Below are 25,428 nucleotides of genomic sequence, written 5' to 3'. Positions count from 1 at the left end.
TACACATGCCACTAACCTTACTATAAATACGAGGCTGCTTTCACTTCCTGTTCAAAGAGGACTTTGGACCACTCTCTAGAGTGATGGGTATGAGGACCAAAGATGTCTGGGTCTATTTTTGCTCGAGCTGCGCAGACACAGAGAAAGAGACGGATCACAGACTTCTTTAGAGTGAACACTTGGCAGCCCGAGGAGCAGCTACCACAGCATAGCTCACATTCTCCTCACACCAGAGGCACGTTGATCGATCAAGCAACAGAGCTAGGGAGATCTAGACGCCCACGACTACAGAGGACTACACAGCATCGACGAAGCCTGCATCAGAGGATTTGGATCACTTTGGCCCAACATGCACGACGCCCAGTCAGACTATTGACCATGGAGAAGATTTGAGGAGATCCGCCAACGACTGATGATGGATCTCCTACGATATAGCTCTTTTGAGGATTGTACACCCTGCTCATCTTGTATCAGCCTTTGTATCAGCTCTCACCCATTATATTCCCACACGCACACCCACATTATGCTGTATTAGCCCCCAGTCACTACTTTCACCCCCCTACTCATATCCTACACAATTCCAACTAATGATTAGTTCACATCTAGCAGTTAAGATTTTAGTTTTTCACTTTACTTCATTTTATTTTTGTACCAAGACATTGGATTTTAGATCCACCAAGATTGTATCACTTTGGTCTCATAGGTTATTTTGTCCTTTTGAAGACGTTAATATAACATTTCATTTCATTTCAAAGGAGGGCTTATACCCTTTTGTATCACGTAAACAAGTTCCAAGGCCCGTAGGCATTACATGAGCTTAAAGGTCTCACATGATATGTGGAACTAGTAGTGAAACATAACAATGACAACAAACCGAAGGAGAAAAACCACCAGCCATATAGAGTTACAAAAAAAGGTGGGTGATACATCAAAGGCTAGGGCCAAAGGAGTGAAAGACGGCTGTAACAAAGAAACATGCCACCCAGACTTAGGACGAACGCCGAAAACTCCACCTAAGAGTCAATAAGACTCCAAATCTCCAAGGCCGAAGGGTGACACCAACAGAAGAGGCATCACCACCGCACATCCACTCTGCATCAAAACTCCACGGATCCATGGCGGCAATCAACAAGGCTATGTAGCACTTCAACCAGTGAAACATCACCAAGGAGGGGCGCAGAGCTTATGACGAGGCTAATAGACCACCCATCATACCCACACCCATAGAGCCAAACACTAAGGACCCACCAAACAAGAAAACAAACTACGTCATGGCGCCTACAACCAGGCTCCATTCTCCATTTACTCTTTCAACATTAACCACAACCCACTAGAATTCATTAAAACAAGAAAAAGAAAACGACACACAAAAGACTCCCACCACTAGCTTGCATGCTGGCCCCCATATCCAATTCTCCTGCATGGGCTTAATTATCCATGCCATGTACAAAAGAGTAAGAAGATTCTGTAAGTGCTCCCATAGAATCCTTTTTGCACCTCTTGCGCACATGCCAGGACAAAAGAACCATTCAGACATACAAATAAGGAGTTAGTAGCCATCCACACCTCCTGCCCTCCCCTACAACCTCACTTTCTCACCCCTAAGAATGGAATCCTCCAGCTATTCTGGCCTAGAGCCCCTTCAAACACTGGCATCCCACACCACGAGTTCAGACCCTAGCCGTAGTTAGAGTGTCCTGGCACTACCAAATGTTGCAGTCAAAATGTGGTGATCACGCAAGGTAGAAAAAAAATAAGCTAAGGGTCCTCGTTATATAACTTCTTAACTTCCCTAACCTAAGGGTGTATTTATTGAACTCCTTTAACTGCCCTAACTTAAAGGTTCACACTCATTGGTGGACACATCGGCATTAAGAAACTGAGCCTGATGTCTAAGGATGATAGCACTCATCCTTAGAGCTATTGAGAAGATTCTTCTCTATTCTAGCAAGGATTTGGTTAGGATGATGCTTCACTCTTGTGCCTATTTATACTGAAAGATATCATAATTAGTTGTACCTTGTTGGGTTTCATGGGCTATTTTGGTCTTTGGGGGACACAAATATATCTTTCTTTTTATGTGCACCATATACTTGCCCTCTGAAGGTGCACTAAAGAGAGGCTAGCACAAGGGAAAAGGATTTCTTCTGCTTCATGGTTGTCGCAAAGCACCTAAATATTGTGCTACAGGCCACACTTACAAGGAGGTCGCATATAAATTGGATTCCAAGAGAAAATCTTGTGACATATATTTGGACATAATAGGCAGTGATATGCCACAAAGGGCATGTGCAGTGATTAACACTACTCAAAGAGGTAGTACTGTGCTCATTCAGACTCATGGGCTGAGGAGCCAGCATGAAACCTTGTCAAGAGTTTCAATTTGATCGTATTCATTACCCACATGCTGAGGATGCTGGGCTCATTACAGCCCCATCGAGCACCTTGCAACAGCAATTCATTTGATAAGTTAGACGCCTGGCATGATTCCTCCATGGGACGGTCTTACTGGTACCCATATCATTGTTACATATAGCTGCTAAGCTCAGAAATATTCACTTGGCAAACCCAGCTCAAGCTGGTCTTATTGAGCTAGCCATTCTGCTCAAGTTTAACTTGACGATGTGACAGAGAGCAATCATGTTTAATGCGTTGAAGATTTTATTGGAAAGATACATAGCATACCTCGCCTGCACCGAAGAAAAGGAACGTCTGATCTCTAATGTTTTCTCCCGTTGACTTCAAAGCAGCAAGAATGCCTCCAAGTATCACAACAGAAGTGCCCTGCTTTTTGTATATTGTCCAGCAGTTTAGCAAGGTAACAATACACACCCACACAAGCACATGCACAGTGATTAACTTACTTGGATATCATCATTGAAAACAAGATGAGTCTTTTGATATCTTTCAAGAAGCTTGAATGCATTATGGTTTGCAAAATCCTCAAACTGAAGTTCAGAAAAAAGCTTAGTTAGCCAAATAGTTATAACAGCAGAGGCAAGAAAGAAATTTGTACCTTCAATGAACAACCTTAAGATACTTTTGACAATATGTAAAATCTGGACATAGGATACTGGAGCATAACTCTTCAAAGATAACAACCTTACAACTGGAGCATTGGAAGAAAAATTGATAAAAAGTGTCTCAGGATCCCTTATTTCCTTTACATCTTGCAATCTTTTTTTTCTCTCACAAACATCTATTGAAGATTCTGAAAGGCACTTAAAGGACACAAAAGTGTCGTGTAGGCTCCGAGTACTACCACCAAACCATGAAGAGTTGTTTTAAACTTCAGATAATGTATCTTTATGCCAATTAACGTTTGAATCATGGTCCTTTTGGTAGATTACTTTGCAATAGAGAAGTTATGACGATGCTACTACAAGGAAGAGGTTGACGTTACATGCCAAAAGATGTTTGGTCTGGTATAATATGTTAACCTGCAAAGGCTCTGATGAAAGCGCTAGATAATGAAGACTTCTTGAACTCGTCTTTCGTCAGGTATCAAACCTTGTGAAAACAGAGTAAACAAGGCACAAGCACACACTTAATGTCACCCCTAAATGCTATTGTTTTAATTGTAATAAACAGATTCGTTCCCATTCCTTTTTATTTAATGAGTGCAAACCATGCTGACAAGCAACCGGTTTAATGAGAAGTTCTTGCTTACGACCAGAAGGAAAAAAGGAGGGGATAGAAGGACTGCAATCATGTGTACTGAAGGCTAACTGGCATTGGAACAAAATTGTATCCAATGCTATCATTCTGTATGGACATGAAATGGTGTAAGACCATGTACACAGTGGTCATGCGAAGCACAATTATCAGTTACTTTGACCTCTTGCACGGTCATATGTGGATCAGCTATTTGTCATAACTAACTAAGAAAGTCTTTTGCAACTAAGACAATTTCGGTGTGGTTGAACCAGTTACATTATACTGATAATTGGCGCCTGCGAGACCACATTCTAAGTTGTAACAATTCTGTGCGGAAAGCTTAATGCCAATGATGGAAAATGATTCTTAGTCTGTGGAGTACTTTATTGATACTGATTCACAATCCAATCTTTTGAGGGACGAGGACCGGGAATCCTGATCTGTGAAAGGGGGCTCGACCAACTTTCCATCTCCACTTCCATTTTTCATGAGTTGTATGTTGATCTCTTTTCTTTGGATAAGTGTGATTTTACATGTACATTTGTATGTAATGATGAAAAGAAATAACAAAAATAAATGGGGAGACACCCGCAGCAAACTGCTGGGAGGACCTGCTGTTGCAAAAATGCTTTTTCCTGACCTGCACAAGAACTTTCTCTCCATATGCTTGTTTGACTGCCCACATGAACTCATTGAGAAAATCATCGTACTCCTACATCCAAATCATAAAAAATTAATAAATGATGATATCCCAGCAAGTGCACTTCAAACAAGCCATCAACATGAAGAGGTGCAAACCTTTCCAGTTGCTCGCTTCTGTCGAAGGCCAGTATAGAACTTATCTTTCAGTAAGTCCTCATTATTTGTTCCCACATCAAGAGTTATGGGTAAACACTGCAACAATAAAAGAATTCCTATTAGGGGAATCATGGACAAGCTATTTTTTTTCACTAAAGAACTCGAACTCGTATGTTTTGTGGGATCTGTGCATGATTTCATGGAGAAGTCCACACAAAGAAGCTCATAGGAGCATTCAGTCACTCTCCATTTCTGTGCATGTGTATGGAAACTAAGCAAAATAAAGCAGATCAAAATCTGTACAAAAAGAGAAAAGGTCAGTAGAACGTGAGATTTCAGCGTTAACTCCATTGCCTGCAGTCACTAGGAAAGGACAAGATTGCTCCTGATGTATTCAAGCAAGACAAAAGCAGATTTGAATCAGGGATTGATGTCTAGATAATGATCATGGTTGAATTTAGAGCTAGAGCTGTACACAAGCTTGCACATTCAGCACCACAAATAGCATAGAGCCGATGTGTACTTTTCTATGAGCAGTGGAGATAATGACAAATCTTTGTATGTCATTGACATAGTCAGAACAGACCCTCTTAACTTGACATCAAACTTGGAAAGATCAGCCTGTGCAAGTTCTCCATACACCAATCTCAATCAATTTCTTGCACATATTTAGAAAACCATGAATGACACGTAGTATTGGACAAGTTTTACCACCTGAGCATGTCAGAACCAAAATTCTATATATAGGATCGACACAGAGATCTGCTCCCCCTAAGGGTAGGAGTTGATTGAAAAGGTCTATTACAACAAGAAATTTGTAAATAACTCGAATGAGATAAATTTGTACCGCTGAATCTCTGACCCCACCAATTGCAGTGTAAAGAGCAAGTTTCCCAACCGGTATGCCCATTCCCTGCCACCAATAGCCAAAAATATCAGATTAGGACCAAATTGAAAATTCACTTAAACCAGCAGATGGTACCAAGGTGAAGTTAGGAAGCATACCTGACATCCAAGGTCTCCCAGCCCTAAAATTCGTTCACCATCCGTGACTACAATCACACTTACAAGCTTTTCTGGCCAATTTTTCAGAACATCCAAAACTTTGCTCCTGATGAACAATTCTTGGGTCAGACACATACAAAGAGAAATTCAACTTGATTGTAAAGTGCTTTTTTACACCCATCATGAGCTGAAGTTTGAGCAACAATCACTTCAGATGGATAATTTACTTAAACAGTTGTTTGTAAATGAGATGAGGGCAAGTCTACAATGATGGAAACATGACAAAGATATCAGAACAAAGGGCCAGATGTGGATAGAAACAAGCTTCATTACTATATTGAGTTTGGATTTTCTTCAAGGTTGATTCAGCTGTAGAGAGCTATAGAATTAGCAAAAATCAAAATTCAACCGCTTACACTCATTATCCTAAGAAGCATTCGGAAACAGCCTATTATTTTCCCTTACTTTGTTCCATCCGCACTTTTTTCTCTTTTTAATCTTCATGACTCAAATCATTGGTACATCATGCTGACCCAAATACCCGGCAATCTTCATCAAACGTTTCCTAATGTATACTTTAATAAATCTTTATTTTTGGAGTGTAAATTAATCCCGTGGTAAACTCATGTGATATGGTAAAACCCTGCAGTTCACTCATGTGATATGGTACACTTTCCACAAATAGAAAGCACTAGCAATAACATAGTCTACGAGGGCTATATGTCGGTTATTGCCATTGGATTGGACATAGCATGAGGGGTCTGTGTAGCAGGGCTACAGTGTCACTGGCCGTCGGATAGGCAGTTAGTCACAGTTGGCTTGTTCCACACTAGACGGACTCTCTTACCGGGTCAATGACACGTGGCAGGGATACGAGTGGTGGTCCAGTCGACACCGTGGCTAGCACACCACCACCACAGTTCAGAGATATGCTTAGTTGGATTAGATATTGGTGAGCCGTTGGTGGCTCTTTATGTTGTATATATCCGTAGTTTTTTAGGTTTATGGATTATCTCCTTTTGTGTGGTTCGTCGTCTAGGGTCCATTATCTTCAGTTATACACAGCACGTCTGCACAATCCATGCACAGACTATGAGTAGCTGAGAGCGCCATCGCCGATCGAGATGCTACAATATTCGTATTACAGCAAGCCTTGAAGTTAAAGTCCCAAATGATTAATGACCTTCAAGCTCATATACAAGGACTTAGGGAAATACTTCTACATGAAAATAGGGCTACCCAGCCTACGATGATGGGTATGGAGTGTGGGTGGACTAGATCAGGTACACCAATGCAGAATGCAGCAATAGGTCCATTATCTTCAGTTATACACAGCACGTCTGCACCATCCGTGCACAGTCTTCAAAAGGCCAAAAGGACCTATGAGACCAGAGTGTTACAATGCGGTGGATCTGATACAAAGTCAGAGTAACAAAATGAAAAGACAAAATGATAAAATATAAATACTATGAAATTCTAAACTGGTAGGTGTGAACTAGGCAGCTAGCCGGGATAGCCAAATCACAAGTCACAAGAGATCCAACATTGGTCGCAGGCGGATCTCATCAATCTCCTCCATGGTAAGCAGTCTGACCGGGCGTCGTGCATGTCAGGCCAAAGTGATCCGAATCCTCTGATGTAACCTCCGTCGATGTTGTGTAGTCCTCCGGAGTCGTGAGCGTCTGGTTCTCCCCAACTCAGTCGCTCGGTCGATCAGTGTGCCTCTGGTGTGAGGCGACAAGATCTGCTGTGGGAGTAGCTCCTCAGGGTGTCCAATGTCTACTCTAAAGTAGTCTGTGATGTATCTCTAAGACTGGCTGGCCTCTCCTCTCATCAGGCTCTCTCTCGGTCTGTGCACTCGAGCAGAAACAAACCTAGACATCTTCGATCCTCATACCTCATGACTTTGGAGAGTGGTCCAAAGCCCTCTCTGAACAAGCAGTGCAAACGGACTCGTATCTCGTCGTAGACGGGGCAGTGGCATGTGTAGTGTAACTCTACCTCAGGCTCCATGTCACACAGGGGACATGTCTTGGCCTCTGTTGGTACTCCGATGTATCTCCAAGTCTCAATCTGCAGCTGGTGTGAAGATGTGCGATAACTCCCAAGCTCCATAGGGTCTCCTAATTTGAAGATAGGTACAATCGTACATAGGCTCGAAGCATCAGACAAGCCCTCACACATGGCACGGTTAAACATGACTACTAGAAGCTCTGCTAATAGATCTCTAGCATGCATGAAATGCTTAGCCACCACGCCATCATGATCATATGCTCTCTCAGTCCTCATCCTGTCAATGGCCTTCTTCACCATCTCAGCGGGTTGAAAAAACGTGTGGGGGCATGGATCGGGGGGTGGAGAAGGGACGGCTGTCCAGAAACTGTGTACAAAGATGATGCGAACTGATCCCAAGTCTCTGTAGAGGTAATGGAAAGGAGGGGGGACAGCTCATGAAAGAGCCGCCATGCCTCACACGAGTCGTGACTCGAGAATAGTTGGTAGAGATCCTGCTCTAGTCGAGCCAAAAATGCCCTATTCTTCCGCCGCACTAGGTGTCTGTGAGTGATGTCCCCCAAAAGCACTTCCCTCTGAAGTCTAGCTCTAGTATGGCGGCATTTCTCATCATACCAACTGTTCTGAGGCTTGCTCCCACAACGGCGTCTATGCTCAAGCTGGGTGTGTGGGTATGCCTCTGCTGCTGCATCATGTAATGTTTGTGTCAGTATAGTAGTAAGCTCCTCCAGAGGTCGTCCTGGCTCCTCAGTGCATAGGCATCTATAAAACCCGTTTATGTATAGAGAATCCATCTCCCGCGTGAAGGTGTAGCGAGTAGGGGCTGCTACCCGTGGACTGTGTGCTACACTGAATTGGAAAGAGATGGTCAACGACACAATAGCATAATCCACTACCACCCCAATAGGTCTGGCCCAACTATGAGATCCTGGATACTAGAGATGAGGCTTGGTTGTGCCATGGATTATAACGTGCTGGCTCCATGTCTGTGTGGAAAGCATGTGAAACCTCCCGCAGCGGGAAATCTGTGTAGGCGATTCAAGATGGCCAATCCATGTGTAGTCCCCATGTCTATCAAGTGTCGTCCATACTCAGTATGTTCCCCATCCTGTGATAGTCTAGATAGGCCCGTCTCTACAACATCCAGCTCTCTCAGCATCTCCTCTGAAGTATCATAAAATACTGTCTAAGATGGGCAGTCCTAGCATTGAAGTCCCCTAGAATGATAATGTCGCCATCTCTAGAGAATTCCCATATGTCATCGTCCAAAATAGAGAAGGGGGACTGTCCTCTAGAGGTGCATATACTGATGTACTCGGGGGGAAGTAGCAAATAGCAATGTAAAGATATCTACCAATCTCTACTCTCAATCTCACCCACATCTACCTAGCTTTACTCACCCCTACGAGCTATATGTATCAATGGCTGCAACTTTTCCTTGAAAAAACACACTCACTCCTCCTGAGCCCCGCCCTCTGTGCTCTGATCGTTCCTCCTGTCTACAAGCCGTCTCCCATCCAATAATGTGACGCATAGACTGCCTAGGGGCCTGATGTGTCTCAGAGTAAAAGATGATGTCTCTCCCACTAAAACTCTCCTCAAAAGCACCTACATCAAGATGCGTAGATCCATTACAATTCGAGGTAGCAACTTTGAGTGTGGTCCCATAGGTCTCACAGTGTCATGTGGAGCGTGGCTCCAATATCACCACTCTTCCATCTTGGTAAAACGCAATCTTACCTTTTTCCCTTGCCACTCTAATCTCTGGCATTATCTCTTGCATATGGGCGACCTGTCAGAGAGAGGTCATTCCCAAGAAAGATGCCGGTCTTCTTGAGAGTTGGTCTCTTCTTCAAAAAGTCCTTCTTCGCTTCCATGGGGGAAACGAAGGATAAGTGCCCTTTCTTTTGAGGTTTCCTCCTTGCTCCCACTTTTCTTGTTGCCCATTCTCCAAGCTCTTGAGTGCATCGGCTCATGAACTCCGATTGAATCCATGAGTTCTTTTACCTTTTTGTCTACATTATCTTTGTCTTTAAGGCCGCAAATTCTCACATGTAGAGAGTGTACACGTCTTCTTTGCTCCTCTTCTAGTGTCAGGTTGATAATGGTGGGTGTGGATGTTGTTTCCTTACTTTTCCCTTTCTTGGCAACCTCAATCTGACCTGAAAATGAACTGAAATGATGTATTAACGTCTTCAAAAAGGCCACAATGACCCATGCGACCAAAAGTTTACAATGTTTGGTGAATCCAATACAATGTTTGTGTAAGCTGAAACACAACTACACATCTACCTAAAATGGAAGGGCAATAAGGGTTTCTTTTTTTTTTTTTTTTTTGGGGGGGGGGGGGGGGCTCTCACAGTAGAGGTAGGCATCATATAAATTAGTATCCAAAGACATCTCTCATCGGAAGACGGCGGATAACATCAATCTCTTCCATAGTGAGAACTCTGGCAGGACGGTTGTGACCTATGAGACCAAAACGTTACATCCATGCGTCACTCTATTACAATGTCAAGAGAACATAAAGATTAAAAAAAGAATAATTGAGGGTACCTAGAGAGGGTAGGTATGTAAGCTTAACTTACATCCTCATCATCGTCGACATCCTCATCACATATTACATTAGCTCAAAACATATGGGAAGGGGTACAATCACATCACATGAGGGCTAATGAGGTGCACGATAGGGAAAGTAGGCAATGGTGATCTCTCTCATGACTCTCTACACTAAGGCCTCAATGTCCTCCATGGTCAGTTCTTTTTTTTTTCCCTTTTTTTTGGGGGGGGATGTTGCTCAATGATGCTCCATAACCTCTAATGTAGACCTCGTCTATGGTGTGAAGATCCTCGCATCCTTGGGGGCCGTGAGTGGCAATGAGGGTGTGATTGGGTGACCTGTGGTGGGCCATCTTGAGAAGTCCCTCTGTAAAAAGTAGTGATCTACCTGTATGTGTAGGTCCTTTGCTCCTAACAATAGTCTCTTTGAGTTTATGGATCTTCATCAAGAAGAGACCTAGAGGTGAGAGACCTAGGCACCTTTGATCATAGTAATCCATGATGCGGGATAAAGGTCCAAAGCCTTCTCTGAAGGAGCAATGAGAACGCGCACAGATCTCATAGTATGCTATGCATTGGCAAATATAGTGCTCCTCTATCTCTGGCTCTCTCTCATAAACCTGGCATAATCTCTTGTAACCGGCCTGTTCAATCCAAAAAGGGCGGTAGACTTTACTTCAAACCTTGATTTAGCTTTCACCCATTATTAGTCGTCTATTATACCTGCGCTATAGTGACACAAGAGAGGGGAATGGGATACAGATGCTAGAATGCACCTGTATGAGAAAACCGACACCAGATTGGCCCCTAATTTAGGCGCCCCTTTAAGTATGTCTTTATTGTTTAAAAGAGGGAATATACGCTGTGGTTCTTTCCAAGCTGCCCCGCACAACCTTGGCTGAATTTTGACTGCTCTGGCTTGATTTCGGTAGCATAACTGTACTAGAACCCTTCACAATCAGTATTCCCACGCATTGGCCGACTTTCCCGACGCATACATGCACTTTGCAAAACCTGGCGAGAATCTGCAGCACGCTGAATTCTCTGTTTTCAGCCCCGAAAATGCGCCAGATCACCTGTACAGCGGTCCCCTTGCGTCCCCGAACCTCCTGGGGGTATTAGGGTCCGTTTAGGGCCAAAACCCTAAACCTGCAAAAATACACAGCAGGCTGTAATTTACTGTTTTGGGCTCCGTTTCGCGTGCCGGTCGCATCCGTAGCAAGTCCTCGAGCTCCCGCACCTATAGGGCTACTTGCCCTTTGAATCGGACGAAATTTCTGGCGTGAAACCTCTCCGAATTCACCTGTACTTGCGGGGGGGTTAGCCGCTAGCTAATCCAGTACCTGTGCAAGAGGCTCTTGCCTCGGCAATCGCGCATGAACCCACACAACTGTACATTGGTCAAATGAAGAGCCCACTAGAGGGGCATAACATACTGCCAAAGGGGAGAGAGAGGGCAGTGCGTAGCGTGCAGGGCATCACTCCTGGCACCGCACTGTGCATAAGAGGGAAACCAAGCACTCCATAGCTCTTAACCTGTGACAATTTCTGCAAAACAGCCCCTCCTCTCTTCAAATTCAGCGCCAACTCTCTCTTGCATTAGAAACTGCACTAGAATGTGCCACTTGGCACATTTACAAGCATTTTCCCGTTTCGGGGTTGCCGCCTAAAAATCTCCCAACCGGTTGCCCAGTTGACTTCACGACAGAGTAAGAAAATGTTCCCCTTGTCATTCCGGAGGTAATGACGCCAACACATTTTCAGGTCCCAAAATAGCAGTTCCCTAAATTTTAGGAGATACTGCCATTGTATCTTTCTAGGTCATTCGACCCTCTTTGTACACTACGGCCACATCCAGAACTGAAATGTAGCCTCTGTAGCAAAGGATTCCACTTTGGCTAGTCAATGACCCCACTTGGCTAACCATAGTCCTTGTCCAACCTTAGTGCTCTATTGCCCTCAAGCATGGACTCCCTCTGAACAGTTCCACACTAGCTATGCAATGCAGGGCAGTTAGATTTCCCGAGGGGTGTTTCCAAAAAGTGAAAGTAAATAGATAATAAGAAAGAAATCAACAAAAAGGATAGATAGTAGTCACACGCTGGTGACATACCCCCCTCTTGAAATCTCAAACGTCCTCGTTTGCATCTATGTCGTACATGCTCACAGTCAACACTGATGTATTCAACACCTTTCGACACATGTACGACACATACATGCTCATTGTCAACCCTGGTGTATTCAACACCTCGTCGACACATGTATTGTCTGCGTGTGAACCCTGTCCCAATGACATAGTGGTAGCTGCGCACTGTGCCATTGCTTTGAGTCACTAACTTTCCAATGACAAAATGGTAGCTGCACATTTTGCCACTGTCTTATAGTACACGTTGGATCCCGTAACACTTTCGAGCATACCCAAACCGACAGTTTAAGAATGCAGTTACACATGTACTCTTTAATAGAAGCAACTACTGTATCCTTGACAAACTGACAAGAAATACTCACTTCTATAGCACTAACCAAACTTTTGGACATTCCATAAGAGCAATTGCCAAACTGACAATCTGTACAGCTCTAACATTCATGTAACAGGTATTTCATTTGAGCTCACTTTAAATACCATGTACATCATTTGTTTCAGAAGCCATTGTCACACTGACAATCCATGTAGCTTTGAAACTCAAGGGGTCAAGGTAGGTTGCAAATCGAAGGCTTCAAGGTAAAGTGATAACACAGTTGGTGACTCTGCAAGTTCACCTTCTTCCATCCACTTAGCATCCATTGGTGGAGAGTTTCTGAACTTTACCAAGTATCGCCTAGCAACCTTGCCTTTCACTTTCCTTTCTTTGTGTGCCAAAATCTGTTCCGGGACCAAGATCTCGTCAAGTTCCTCGACTTCCGACTGATCTTCAGCTGGCATATCTTCTGGCACATCACCCACATAGGGTCTAAGAAGACTCACATGAAACGCATTGTGAATCTTCCAACTGTCAGGAAATTTCAGCCTATATGCAACATCACTGATTATGTCGCACACTTGAAAAGGCCCATACTAACGCATGCTGAGCTTTGGAAACAATCTTTCCTTGCCCTTCATCTTCTTTAACCTTGCCTTTTCAAAGCGTAAAAGCACCCAATCACCAAGTGAATATACCACTTCACGACGGTGACGATCAGCTGCTTTCTTTTGCTTTGCCTGAGTCTTTTCTAAGGCCACTTTGACCTTCTTGTACATTTAATCCATGTCCTGAACATACTTATCTGCTTCAAATATCTTGTCCTTTGTATGCAGTATGGGAGGAACTTTCTTGCCACCTTCAACTATCTCAAAAGGTGCCTTGCCAGTTGATAAATGCACTGTATTATTGTATGCATACTCCACGAATGGCAAATACTCCTCGCACTTTCCTTTATGCTCTGACACATAGCACTTCAACAGATCTAGGACAGTAGAATTTGCCTCTTCTGACTGCCCATCTGTTTGAGGATGAAATGACGAAGAGAATTTGAGCGTGGTGCCCATATTCTCAAACAAGCCTCTCCAGAACAAACTTGTCATGCGTGGATCACGGTCGCTAACAATCGACTGTGGCATGCCATGATACTTGAAAATATTGCTCATAAACAAGCGTGCCATCTGATCTGGCTTTATCTTCTTCGTGACAGGAATAAAATGAGCCTGTTTGCTGAATCTGCAAATGATGGTCCAAATACCATCGTTTCCTGTCTGCGTTCTCGGAAGATCAAAGATAAAATCCATAGCAATACTTTCCCATGGTTTATCTGGAATAGGTAGTGGTTGCAATAACCCTGGTGCCTTTTGCCTCTCAAACTTGACCTTTTGGCATATTAGGCATTCTCGCACAAACGCATCCACATCTCTTCTCAATGTAGGCCAATAGAAGAATGTCTCAACCGCTTTAACTGTAGCATCGATACCACGATGCCCTGCATACGGTGGGACATGACTCTCTTCCATCACTTTGCGTCGCAATGGCTTTGTGACACACAATCTGCCATGCATCATCATGAACCCATCTTTGAGAAGATAGTGTTCATGACGTTGTCCTTGCATTAGCTGCTCGAAGACCCTTGCAAAATCTTCATCATTTTCATACTGTTCTCTCATATCATCAAGTTCATGATGATAGGGAATTGACACAGCTCAAATTTGTGGCTTCCTAGACAAGGCATCAGCCAAAACGTTCTTCTTGCCTTCCACATGCACAATCTGAAAATGGAACATGGACAAGATATTTGCCCATCGCATATGCTTCTCAGATAACTTTGTTTGTGTCAAGAAGTACCGCAAGGTCTGATGGTCCTTTTGGACAACAAAGTCTGCACCTAGCAGGTAGTGTTTCCAACTTAAGAGCGCATGAATCACAGCCACTAACTCTTTCTCATAGACCTGCATGGTCATCTCTGGCCCATGCAAAATTCTGCTCTCATAGGCTACTACCCTGCCATCTTGCATTAGCACTGCACCAATGCTACTACCGCAGGCGTCACACTAGACCACAAATGACTTCCTAAGATCTGGCAACACAATGACTGGATCTGAAGTCATCTTTTCCTTTAAGAGATTAAAAGCTGAAATCTCTTTCTGTGTCCGTCTAAAGGTGGCTACCTTCTTTTGAAGAGCGTGTAAAGGTGAAGCAATCTCAGCGAAATTTCGGATAAACCTTCTGTAATAGGAGCATAGTCCCAAGAAACTTCGGACATCATGCACCGTCTTCAAATCTGGCCATGACTTAATCGCTTCAACTTTTGCAGGATCCATTCTGACACCATCCTTTGAGACAATGTGTCCCAGAAAGTGGATCTCTTCCAAAAAAAACTCACTTTTCTTTGCATTGATGAGCAACCTATGACTGCGTAGCTCTTTGAACACAATGGCCAAGTGATGCCTATGCTCCTCTTCATTCTTTGAGTAGACTATCATGTCATCAAAGAATGTACCAACAAACTGCTGGTGTGGACGGAAAATTATGTCCATCATCCTATTGAACGTAGTAGGAGCATTTGTGAGACCAAAGGCCAAACGTCGTTCTAAAAGCAGTCTTGTGCACATCCTCTGATCTAATGCGGATCTGATGGTACCCACTCTTTAGATCTATCCTGCTAAACATAGTTGCTCCTTCTAATTTGTCCATAATATCATCAATTCTAGGTATAGGGAACCTCTTCTTGATGATATTCTTGTTCAGTGCACGGTAGTCGATGCACATACGCCATGAGCCATCCTTTTTCTGCACCAACAACACTGGAGAACAGAATGGAGATGAACAGGGCTGAATCAACCCCTTTTCTAACAACTCCTGTACTTGGCCCATTATCTCTTTCTGCTGAGCCGCACTAACCCTGTACGGAGGCTTATTTGGTGGGCTACTGCCTGGCACCAAATCTATCGCATGGTCCTCGCGTCTCTCTGGCGGTAATTGAGACGGTAATGAATCAGAGAAACAGTCACTATACTGTTGTAAAAACATTGACCTTTCTTTATCTAACATAGATAAATTTGATTCATCACAATCTGACACTTCAGGTGCAAAAACCAAGTACGCAGAAAGATGCTTTTTCATTACAGAAGTAATAGCAGAAGCTGATACAATGGGAATAGACTCCCCTTTAAGCTTTACATCCAGAATGTGAGTCTTTCCCCTGCTCTGTACAGTGATCTTTTTGTTGTAGGGATCCAGGATTTTCCCTGTACACGAAACAACCAAGGAATACCTAACAACACATCACAACCGTCCAGTGGCATGATGTAAAATTCTTCAGCATCTACAGAGGACTGGATATGTAGACGCAACTTTCCAATGATGGGTGTCACAGCCTCTGTATGGCCAGGACATGCCAAACCTGCCTCTACTGTATACCCCATCTCTTCAAGTCTGATTCCCAACTTTGAAGCCAATTCTGAGGAAATGAAGTTGGCTTTGGCACCTGGATCAAAGAAGATAAGCATTGTTTGATCCCTGACCTTTCCCCATGCTCTGCAAAGCTCACTTGCATCTGAATTTGGCTGGTCGCCCACCATATCTGGCACTAGACCAGCCATGGGCTTCTTTCCTTTCTTGTCTTCCTTGTCATCAGAATCAGCTGGGGTCTTTTCTTTGTAGGACAGTTGTAAGCAATGTGGCGAGGCTGCTCACAGATAAAGCATTTGTTCTCTGACCTCAGGACCTTCTTTTGCTCTTCTGACTTGCGAGGAAAACGTCTTTTCCATTTCTTCGCTGGTCCCTTTTCTGATTCAGCCGTAGCGTTTTCTTTCCTTGCGTTGGCTCGCTCTTGAGTCACTTTCGGAGCCCCCTTGGGAACATACTTCTTCGCTGAATTTTTCTTGGCTGATCCTTCCTTGACTCTAGTATTGAATTCACAATCTTCTCCCTTGAGCAAACCATTGCCAGTGTTTGCTACCTCGATGAGTTGCGTCAAAGTAGTGACTTTTGTCTTCGTACAGTACTTTCTCAATCCTTTAGGTAGGCCACAACAGTATTTTTCAATCTGTTCTGTCAATGGCACAAACCTATAGGAAGTTACTGGAAGTAGAGCTTTCCAAAACTTCCGATTGTAATCATCCAGATTCTTGCAAGTAGCAGCATTAAGCTGGTGCCATTCTGTCATGACATCTGCTTCAAAGTCATCAGATAACCATGTTGCTACAAAAATTTGCTTGAAGTAAATCCATGTAGACGGAGCTTGCCCTTGAAGCAATAAAGTTGTCCACCATTGTCCCGCATTCCCTGTCAAGAAAGTGGCTGCCTTGCGGACCTTTGAAGCCTCTGTAAAGTTTCCCCCTGCATAGGCCTTGTCAAACTGTTGGAGGAATGAGAGAGCCTTCTTCCTGTCATCAAACCCTGTAAAGGTCGTGAATGACACACCTTTGCCACCTTCTTTCTACGGAGTTGGCCTCTCCAGCGGCGTTAAATTGTCATATGGAAGTGACTGAAACATGGGAACACTATTAGGGTTCATCTGTGTTCCTTGGCCGCTATTAACTTGACCTGGAAATGCCATATTTGGCTGCTGATTTGTAATTCCAGCCATACCAAAATTTTCCTGTGGCATCCCAAATTGGCCGTGAGTGCTCTGAAACCCTGGTAGCATGCCCGTGAAACCATACATGGGGTTAGGCATCATCGTTTGAGCACCCCCGAACACTGTTCCTGGCGTGTAAAACTGATTTCCAGGTGCATGACCAGCCATGCTCTGGAATACCGATCCACCTCCAAAATAGCCAGGGTGTACTGAAGGTGGTGGGAAGACCTGTTGCATAGCCTGTAGGTTGCTTCCCACCCCATTAGAACCAACTATAGGCTGCTGAAAGGTGGCGGGCTGAACTGGTACAGCTTGAAAGACTGGCATCTCAGCCACCTGTTCTTGCACCTTAGGCACAGGTTGTGGAGACTGCATGTTCTATGTCAAGTGTACAGGTGTTTCCATTGACTGTGCGGTATGAATCACATGTGCTCGAGCCTTAACAGGCTTTTGAATATGATCCAGTGACCCAACTTGCTGAGACGGAACAGGAGGTTGCAGAAAGGATAAAAACCTCGGGTTCTGCATTACTTGTGTGAACATAGCCACAGCAGTAGCCAACTGGGTCCTGAATATATCATCATCCATCTGTGGTGGTCTTGAGGACTCACCCACTTCATGTGTCTGTTGACCCTGTGAAGAGGAAACCTCTTCAGTCACATCATCTGGTCTGTCAGCCATAATTGCAATTCCCTGTGTCTGGTCTATGATCCCCTGTGTCTTCAAGTCCAAAATTGACCAAGGCTCACTTGTATGGGAAAAAGTGATTTAATCCCGTCGATGGAACCATGTAACCAGCCTGTTCAACCCAAAAAGGGCGGTAGACTTTACTTCAAACCTTGATTTAGCTTTCACCCATTATTAGTTGTCTATTATACCTGCGCTATAGTGACACAAGAGAGGGGAATGGGATATAGATGCTAGAATGCACCTGTATGAGAAGACCGACACCAGATTGGCCCCTAATTTAGGCGCCCCTTTAAGTATTTCTTTATTGTTTAAAAGAGGGAATATACGCTGTGGTTCTTTCCAAGCTGCCCCGCACAAACTTGGCTGAATTTCAACTGTTCCGGCCCGATTTCGGTAGCATAACTGTACTAGGACCCTTCACAGTCAGTATTCCCACGCATTGAATGACTTTCCCGACGTATACGGGCACTTTGCAAAACCTGGCGAGAATCTGCAGCACGCTGAATTCTCTGTTTTCAGCCCCGAAAATGCGCCAGATCACCTGTACAGCGGTCCCCTTGCGTCCCCGAACCTCCTGGGGGTATTAGGGTCCGTTTAGGGCCAAAACCCTAAACCTGCAAAAATACACAGCAGGCTGTAATTTACTGTTTTGGGCTCCGTTTCGCATGCCGGTCGCATCCGTAGCAAGTCCTCGAGCTCCCGCACCTGTAGGGCTACTTGCCCTTTGAATCGGACGAGATTTCTGGCGTGAAACCTCTCCGAATTCACCTGTACCTGCGGGGGGATTAGCCACTAGCTAATCCAGTACCTGTGCAAGAGGCTCTTGCCTCGGCAATCGCGCATGAACCCACACAACTGTACATTGGTCAAATGAAGAGCCCACTAGAGGGGCATAACATACTGCCAAAGGGGAGAGAGAGGGCAGTGCGTAGCGTGTAGGGCATCACTCTTGGCACCGCAATGTGCATAAGAGGGAAAGCAAGCACTCCATAGCTCTTAACCTCTGACAATTTCTGCAAAACAGCCCCTCCTCTCTTCAAATTCAGCGCCAACTCTCTTGCATTAGAAACTGCACCAGAATGTGCCACTTGGCACATTTACAAGCATTTTCCCGTTTCGGGGTTGCCGCCTAAAAATCTCCCAACCGGTTGCCTAGTTGACTTCACGGCAGAGTAAGAAAATGTTCCCCTTGTCATTCCGGAGGTAATGACGCCAACACATTTTCAGGTCCCAAAAATAGCAGTGCCCTAAATTTTAGGAGATGCTGCCATTGTATCTTTCTAGGTCATCCGACCCTCTTTGTACACTACGGCCACATCCAGAACTAAAATGTAGCCTCTGTAGCAAAGGATTCCACTTTGGCTAGTCAATGACCCCACTTGGCTAACCATAGTCCTTGTCCAACCTTAGTGCTCTCTTGCCCTCAGGCCTGGACTCCCTCTTAGCAGTTCCACACTAGCTATGCAATGCAAGGCAGTTAGATTTCCCGAGGGGTGTTTCCAAAAAGTGAAAGTAAATAGATAATAAGAAAGAAATCAACAAAAAGGATAGATAGTAGTCACACGCTGGTGACATCTCTCCTCTAGGGTATACCTCTGTATCAGCCACTCTATCTTCAACTGGTGAGATGAGATGCATAGCTGACCAATAACACATCTAATGCCATGATATAGGTAGGTGCCCATATACATTGAGCGTGAGATAAACCCATCGTCTCTCGTGAGGAGAAGATGGTCTCAATTAAAACCCACCTTTGTCCCCAACTCATGTGATGGAGACAGCCAAGTCCTAGGATCATATCTGATAATCCTGTTAATTTCTTAATGTGTGAGGGTGAGGGATGGTGCATCTAAGTTATACTGAAAAGGGGGCAGTCTGTCCATACTAGATCCATGTACTATGCACACCAACATGAAGTATCACTCTCACTGGCCAGTTGTCGCGTGGTAGCTCCCATGTGCTATGAATGAAAGACACTGATCTAGGAAGAGCCTCCACTAAATTGGTGGTGCACTCATCTCAGCTCTGATAATCTCATGTGGCATTGAGGCTTTCACCCGGATCAGCCTCGAGATCATGGATACAAGTGGTCTCTCCATGGATCTCCATCCATCATATGTGCACCCTGCTCTACTATGATGGCTAGGCCCCCATATCTACACTCCTAAAGCATGGTGGAAGTGACCGATGTGTCAAATACCCATAGCTTAGTGAGTGGCTCTTATAATTGCACCTGTGAAAATATCCTCTCTAGTCCTCCTAATGTTGCGTATCCCCTATTCAATCTCGCCTCAGCAACATCTCTCATAGAGAAAGTGGTTAGATTGAATACAACACCAAGATATGTATAAGAGCTTAAATACTCCATTATCTCCTGTCCATATGTAAAAATAGGTGTTGATCTCTTGACCCATTGCGTTGTAGTATTAAATACCAGTATTATACCATCACCTTGGTTTTGCCAAAGTTGATAGAGAGCCCACTGTCATGTACATAAGAATTTAATGCATCTAGATGTCTCTGCATACCCTCTGGAGAGTCTAAAATAAGCACAATATCATCGGCATAAAGCAACAGAGGTATCTATGTACCTGACAGTTGTGCTCCTAAATCTCAATATAGTCAAAAATCTCATCAATATAAAATCCAAACAAAGTCGGAAAAATTGGGGATCCTTCCTTCACCCCAATAGTAGAGTGAACACCATTTGGAAGACCCTCTGTTGCCCGTACTCTCCCTATAACTGTCACATGCACTGCCATGATACCCCATATAAGCTCCAGTGGGACTCCCAAGTCATGGTCGTTGTACCAAACTAGCTCTCGGGACTTTGTCAAAGGCTTTGCGGAAATCCACAAAGCTATAATAAATCCTTCTCTCATGTGCTTTGCCCTCCTCAATGATCGCTCTAAGCATGAAGATATGATCAAGTGTAAAGAATCCCCTCCTTCCCTGAAGCTCGTACACCTCTCTCTCTACCCATCTGCTCAACTCATGCTCAAGTATAGATGAATATAGCTTGGCCAACGAGTGGCCAATCATGATAGTGTGATAGTTAGTTTGCAAAGTTGGACCTCAAGACTTGAGTAGTGGCACAATTGTAGATGTACTCCAAGTGTCCGGAAACCCTCACACATGGCATTGTTGAACATGAAGGCCAACAAACCATCAATATGACCTCTAGCATGTATGAAATGCTCTGCCACTATACTATCATGATTCTATGCCCTCCCTGTGTGCAATTTGTCGATGGCTCGCCTCATTATCTCTGCTATGAAAAAACTACAAGTGGGAGGACATCGGCTCTGACAGGTCTAGCAATGGTAATTGCTCTACTACTGTGTATAGAGAGGATAAATATTATGTCCATGTCTTTGTAGAAGTAATGACTAGAGAGGGTGAGTTCTCTCTAAAGAGTCACCAAGCTTCCCTAGAGTCTTGGCTCAAGCGTATCTGATAAATCTCTCTCTCAAGCTGAGCTAAGAAAGCTCTCTTCTTTCGCAATATAAGACGGCGGAAGAGTATACATGCACGGATTGGAAGGGAGGCAAGCTGTCCATGCTGGAGCCATGTATCTACAACCATGATGACATCTGAGCATATCTGTCATGAGTCTGTGGCAATTTTACTTGTTGATTTCTTTTTGGGGGAAATTTATTTGACTTGTTTTAAAGCACCCCTGGAAATGCCAATGCCCGAGCTACATGGTGTGAGGCGGACAATGAGAGTCTAGGCTGGACGGCCAGTGAGCACTGAAGTCGGGCAAATGGACTAAGGTTAGCCACGGTGGGGCTATGAGTGTAAATCACTTGATAGCTGGCCGACATTGCATTTTTCGATGTGGTTCCAGTGATGATTGATGGTCAGATGACCAGAGTGAGTGCCATGGGAGCATCTCCTAAAATTTAGGAAACTCCTATTTTGGACCTGAAAATGTGTTCGCGTCATTACCTCCGGTATGACAAGGGGAACATTTTATTACTCTGCCGCGAAGTCAACTGGGCAACCGGTCGGGAGATTTTTAGGCGGCAACCCCGAAACCGGAAATGGCTTGTAAACGTGCCAAGAGCCACATTTCTGTGCACTTTCCTCATGCAAGAAGAAGTGGCGCTGAATTTATATCTGGGAGGCTCATTTGCAAGTTTCCTATCACAGGTTAAGAGCTATGGAGTGCTTCCTTTCCCTCTTATGTACAGTGCGGTGCTAGGAGTGATGCCCTGCACGCTACGCACTGCTCTCTCTCTCCCCTACGAGCAGTTATGTTATGCCCCTCAAGTGGGATTTTCATTTGACCAATGTACAGCTATGTGGGTTCATGCGGGATTGCCGAGGCAAGAGCCTCTTGCACAGGTACTGGATTAGCTAGCGGCTAATCCCCCGCAGGTACACGTGAATTCGAAGAGGTTTCAGGTGAGAAATCTCCTCCGATTCATAGGGCAAGTAGCCCTACAGGTGCGGGAGCTTGAGTACTTGCTACGGATGCGACCGACACATGAAACAGAGCCCAAAACAGGGAATTACAGCCTGCTGTGTATTTTTTCAGGTTTAGGGTTTCGGCCCTAAACAGTCCCTAATACCCCCAGGAGGTTCGGGAACGCAAGGGGACCACTGTAGAGGTGATCTGGTGCATTTTCGGGGCAGAAAACAGAGAATTCAGCGTGCCGCAGATTCTCGCCAGGTTTTGCGAAGTGTCCGTATGCACCATGAAAGTCATCTATTGCGTGGGGATACTGACTGTGAAGTGTCCTAGTACATTTATGCTGCCAAAATCAGTCCAGAACAGATGGAATTCAGCCCGGATTATGCGGGGCAGCTTGTAGGGAATCACAGGTTTTATTCCCTATGTTAAAAGAATAAAGAAATACCGAAAGGGGCGCCAGCCTTTGGGGCCTACAGGTGTCATTGTCTGCTTGGGAGCATTCTAGCTTCCTCGCCGTGCTTTTGTTTTAAAGTGTAATTTCCAGTCACAGTTACAGGTTCCTTTTAAGTCATTGCTTTGTGTCGTAAGTCAAGTGTTAAAGATCGGGTGAAAGCTAACGTCTACCGCCCTATGGGCGGGTTTCATGGTTCCGTCGCCGGGACAAGATCACTTTTCCTCAAGAAGTGTGCCTTGGTTGGTTTGTGATGAAGAAACAAAGCACAGGAACCTAGAAATACACTATGGCTGACAAGACAGACGATGCTAGAGAAGAGGGTTCCTCTTCCCAAGGTAGATAGGCTATTCCTTTAAAGCATGAAGTTGGCAAGAGTTCACGACCGCCATTGTCTACGCCTTTTGTTCATGTGAATGCACAGCGAGAACAGATTCAAGGGTTCATGACTGGGCACTTTGAAGAGGATGCGTTTAGGACACAATTAGTTGCTGCTGTGAATGTCTTCACTCAGTTGGTGTAGAATCCCAGGTTTATGGATTATTTGCAAGCACCATTGAAGTCACAGCAGGCAAGGGAACGCCCTCAGCGTTAGCCCGTTGAGACTCAAGCCCAGGTTCCCCATGCGTCTCAGGAGGACGGGGAGCATTCACATGTTGTGGAGTCACGTCAAGCTCCTAAACAGGTCTCTTCTGTCCATGAAGGGTGGCGAGGATCCCTACACCACAGGTTTTGCCAGCTCAGCCCGCCACCTTTCAGGGTCAAAATGTTGCATTGAATGGACAGGGAACCAGTCTCCAGGCAATGCAGCAGGTTTTTCCACCACCCACGGTACATCCTGGGTATTTCGGGGGTGAATCAATGTTCCAAAGTATGGCTGTTATGCCCCTGGAAACCAGTAGTAGTACATGCCTGGAACAGTGTTTGGGGGTATGCATGGCATGACGCCAAACCCCATGTATGGTAACACTGGCATGAAGCAAGGCTTTCAGAGCAATCAGGGCCAGTTTGGGGTGCCACAGGTCAATTTTGGCATGGCTGGTTTTTCTGGACAGCAGCCAGATATGGCACCTTTGATGTAGAATCTCAATGACCAAGGGGCACAAATGGTCCCTACTACAGTGCCCATGCTGCAGAAACTTCTCTATGACAATTTGGGGCCAATAGAGAAGCCAAAACCATACAAAGAAGGTGGTGCAACTGTGAAGTTCAGCACCTTTAGTGGTTTCAAGGATAAAGGAGAGGCACTCACTTTCCTCCAACAGTTTGATACAGCTTATGCACGAGGGAATCTTACAAAGGTCTCTAAAGTAAGGAAAGCTGCCACTTTCTTGAAGAACAATGCGCTCACATGGTCGACGACATTGTTAACGCAAGGACGGGCACCCGCCACTTGGGTTTTCTTCAAGCAAATGTTTGCATCTGCTTGGCTGTCAAATGAATTTGAAGGCGACGTCATGACAAATTGGCACCAGCTTACTTCGGCTACATGCAAGAGCTTGCTGGAGTACAATAGGAGGTTTTGTAAAGCGTTACTCTCAGTGACCTCCTACATATTTGTGCCATTGACAGAGCAAATAGAGAAGTATTGTTGTGGGCTGCCGAAAGGGCTTCGTGATTACTGTACTAAGAACAGAGTGGCTACCCTCACTCAGCTTATGGAAGTTGCTAACCCTGGTCTTGCCTTGTTAAAAGGAGAAGACAATGGGTTTTTCGAGCAATGAGAAAGGAGGGTAGCAAAAGAAAAATTCAGCAAAGCAGCCCTTTACGAAAGCGGCTCCTGAAGCGTCCCAGGGGCCAACGAAGTTCAATAAAGGCAAGGGTTCAGCCGAGACTTCTAGAGCGCAGGCAAAGAAGCAGAAAAGGAAGCCTTTTATGCGTAAGACGCCCGAGGAAAAGAAGGTCTTAATGGCTGCAAACAAGTGCTTTATATGCAAGCAGACTGGTCATATTGCAGTGAACTGTCCACAAAAGAAAAGGCCAGCTGACTCAGATGACAAAGAGGACAGGAAAGGAAAGAAGCCTATGCCCTCAGCAGGTTTAGTGCCAGACATGTTGGGCGACGAGCCTAATACAGATGCCAGTGAGTTATGCAGAGCGTGGGGTAAAGTAAGAGACTAGACGACACTTATCTTCTTTGATCCAGTGCCAAAGCGAACTTTATCACGCCAAAATTAGCTATGAAGCGTACCTCGGGACTGCTCGTTACTGCTGCTCGCCCCCCCCCCCCCCCCCCCCTTCGCTGTTGCGCCATCGCTCTCCTCCCCCCCCCTCCCTCCCCCCGCTACCCCTTCGCTGCCACCCCACCCCCTTCAGCCCCTACGCACTGCCTCTCAACCCCACTGCCTCTCAACCCACCCGCTGCCCCCCCCTATCTGCGCGCGCTGCCCCATTAGCTGCCGCAGCCCGCTGGCCCCCCCCCCTTTTGCGCGCTGCCCTTTGGCTGCCGCAGCCTGCTGCCCTCCTCTCGCTCTGCCTTCCCCGCTCCATCCCCCCCGCTCGTTGCTGCTTGTGCACCCGCACATTGCACAGCTGCCCTCTTCGCCCTCGCTGTCTCCTCATCACCCCCCCCCCCCCCATCCTCTTCGCTCCCGAAGGCCCTCTGCACCTGGCTCGGCAGCACTTTCTCTTCGGAAAAGTGCCTGGCTGACTTGTTTGCAGGTTTCTTCTTCGCCGCCCGCTTCTTCGACTGAGCACTAGACACAGATGGAGGCTCCAGCTTCACCTCAGAGGGACTCGCCTGAAGCCCCCTCGCCCGACCCCGCTGAGCCCACCATTCGACTTGCTC

At 45.2% G+C, this 25,428-nt stretch overlaps 1 protein-coding gene across 2 annotated transcripts in view; it reads right to left on the bottom strand.

Moving 5' to 3' along the window:
- LOC147464864 (NADP-dependent malic enzyme-like) overlaps positions 1-25,428 on the bottom strand; it is a 134,913-nt gene that overhangs the window by 30,480 nt on the left and 79,005 nt on the right. For both annotated transcript variants that reach the window (XM_086516928.1, XM_086516933.1), the window contains exons 5-10: positions 5,461-5,566; positions 5,303-5,368; positions 4,456-4,551; positions 4,298-4,369; positions 2,865-2,948; positions 2,686-2,784 (exon numbers count right to left, since the gene is read on the bottom strand). In XM_086516928.1, coding sequence (XP_086373054.1) covers positions 2,686-2,784; positions 2,865-2,948; positions 4,298-4,369; positions 4,456-4,551; positions 5,303-5,368; positions 5,461-5,566 — 523 coding nt within the window. The remainder of the gene's footprint in view (positions 1-2,685; positions 2,785-2,864; positions 2,949-4,297; positions 4,370-4,455; positions 4,552-5,302; positions 5,369-5,460; positions 5,567-25,428) is intronic.

Source organism: Adiantum capillus-veneris, chromosome 1 (assembly GCF_014529385.1).
Source record: "Adiantum capillus-veneris isolate H3 chromosome 1, ASM1452938v2, whole genome shotgun sequence".
NCBI classification, from domain to species: domain Eukaryota; kingdom Viridiplantae; phylum Streptophyta; class Polypodiopsida; order Polypodiales; family Pteridaceae; genus Adiantum; species Adiantum capillus-veneris.
This window is presented reverse-complemented; position numbering and strand designations above follow the sequence as displayed.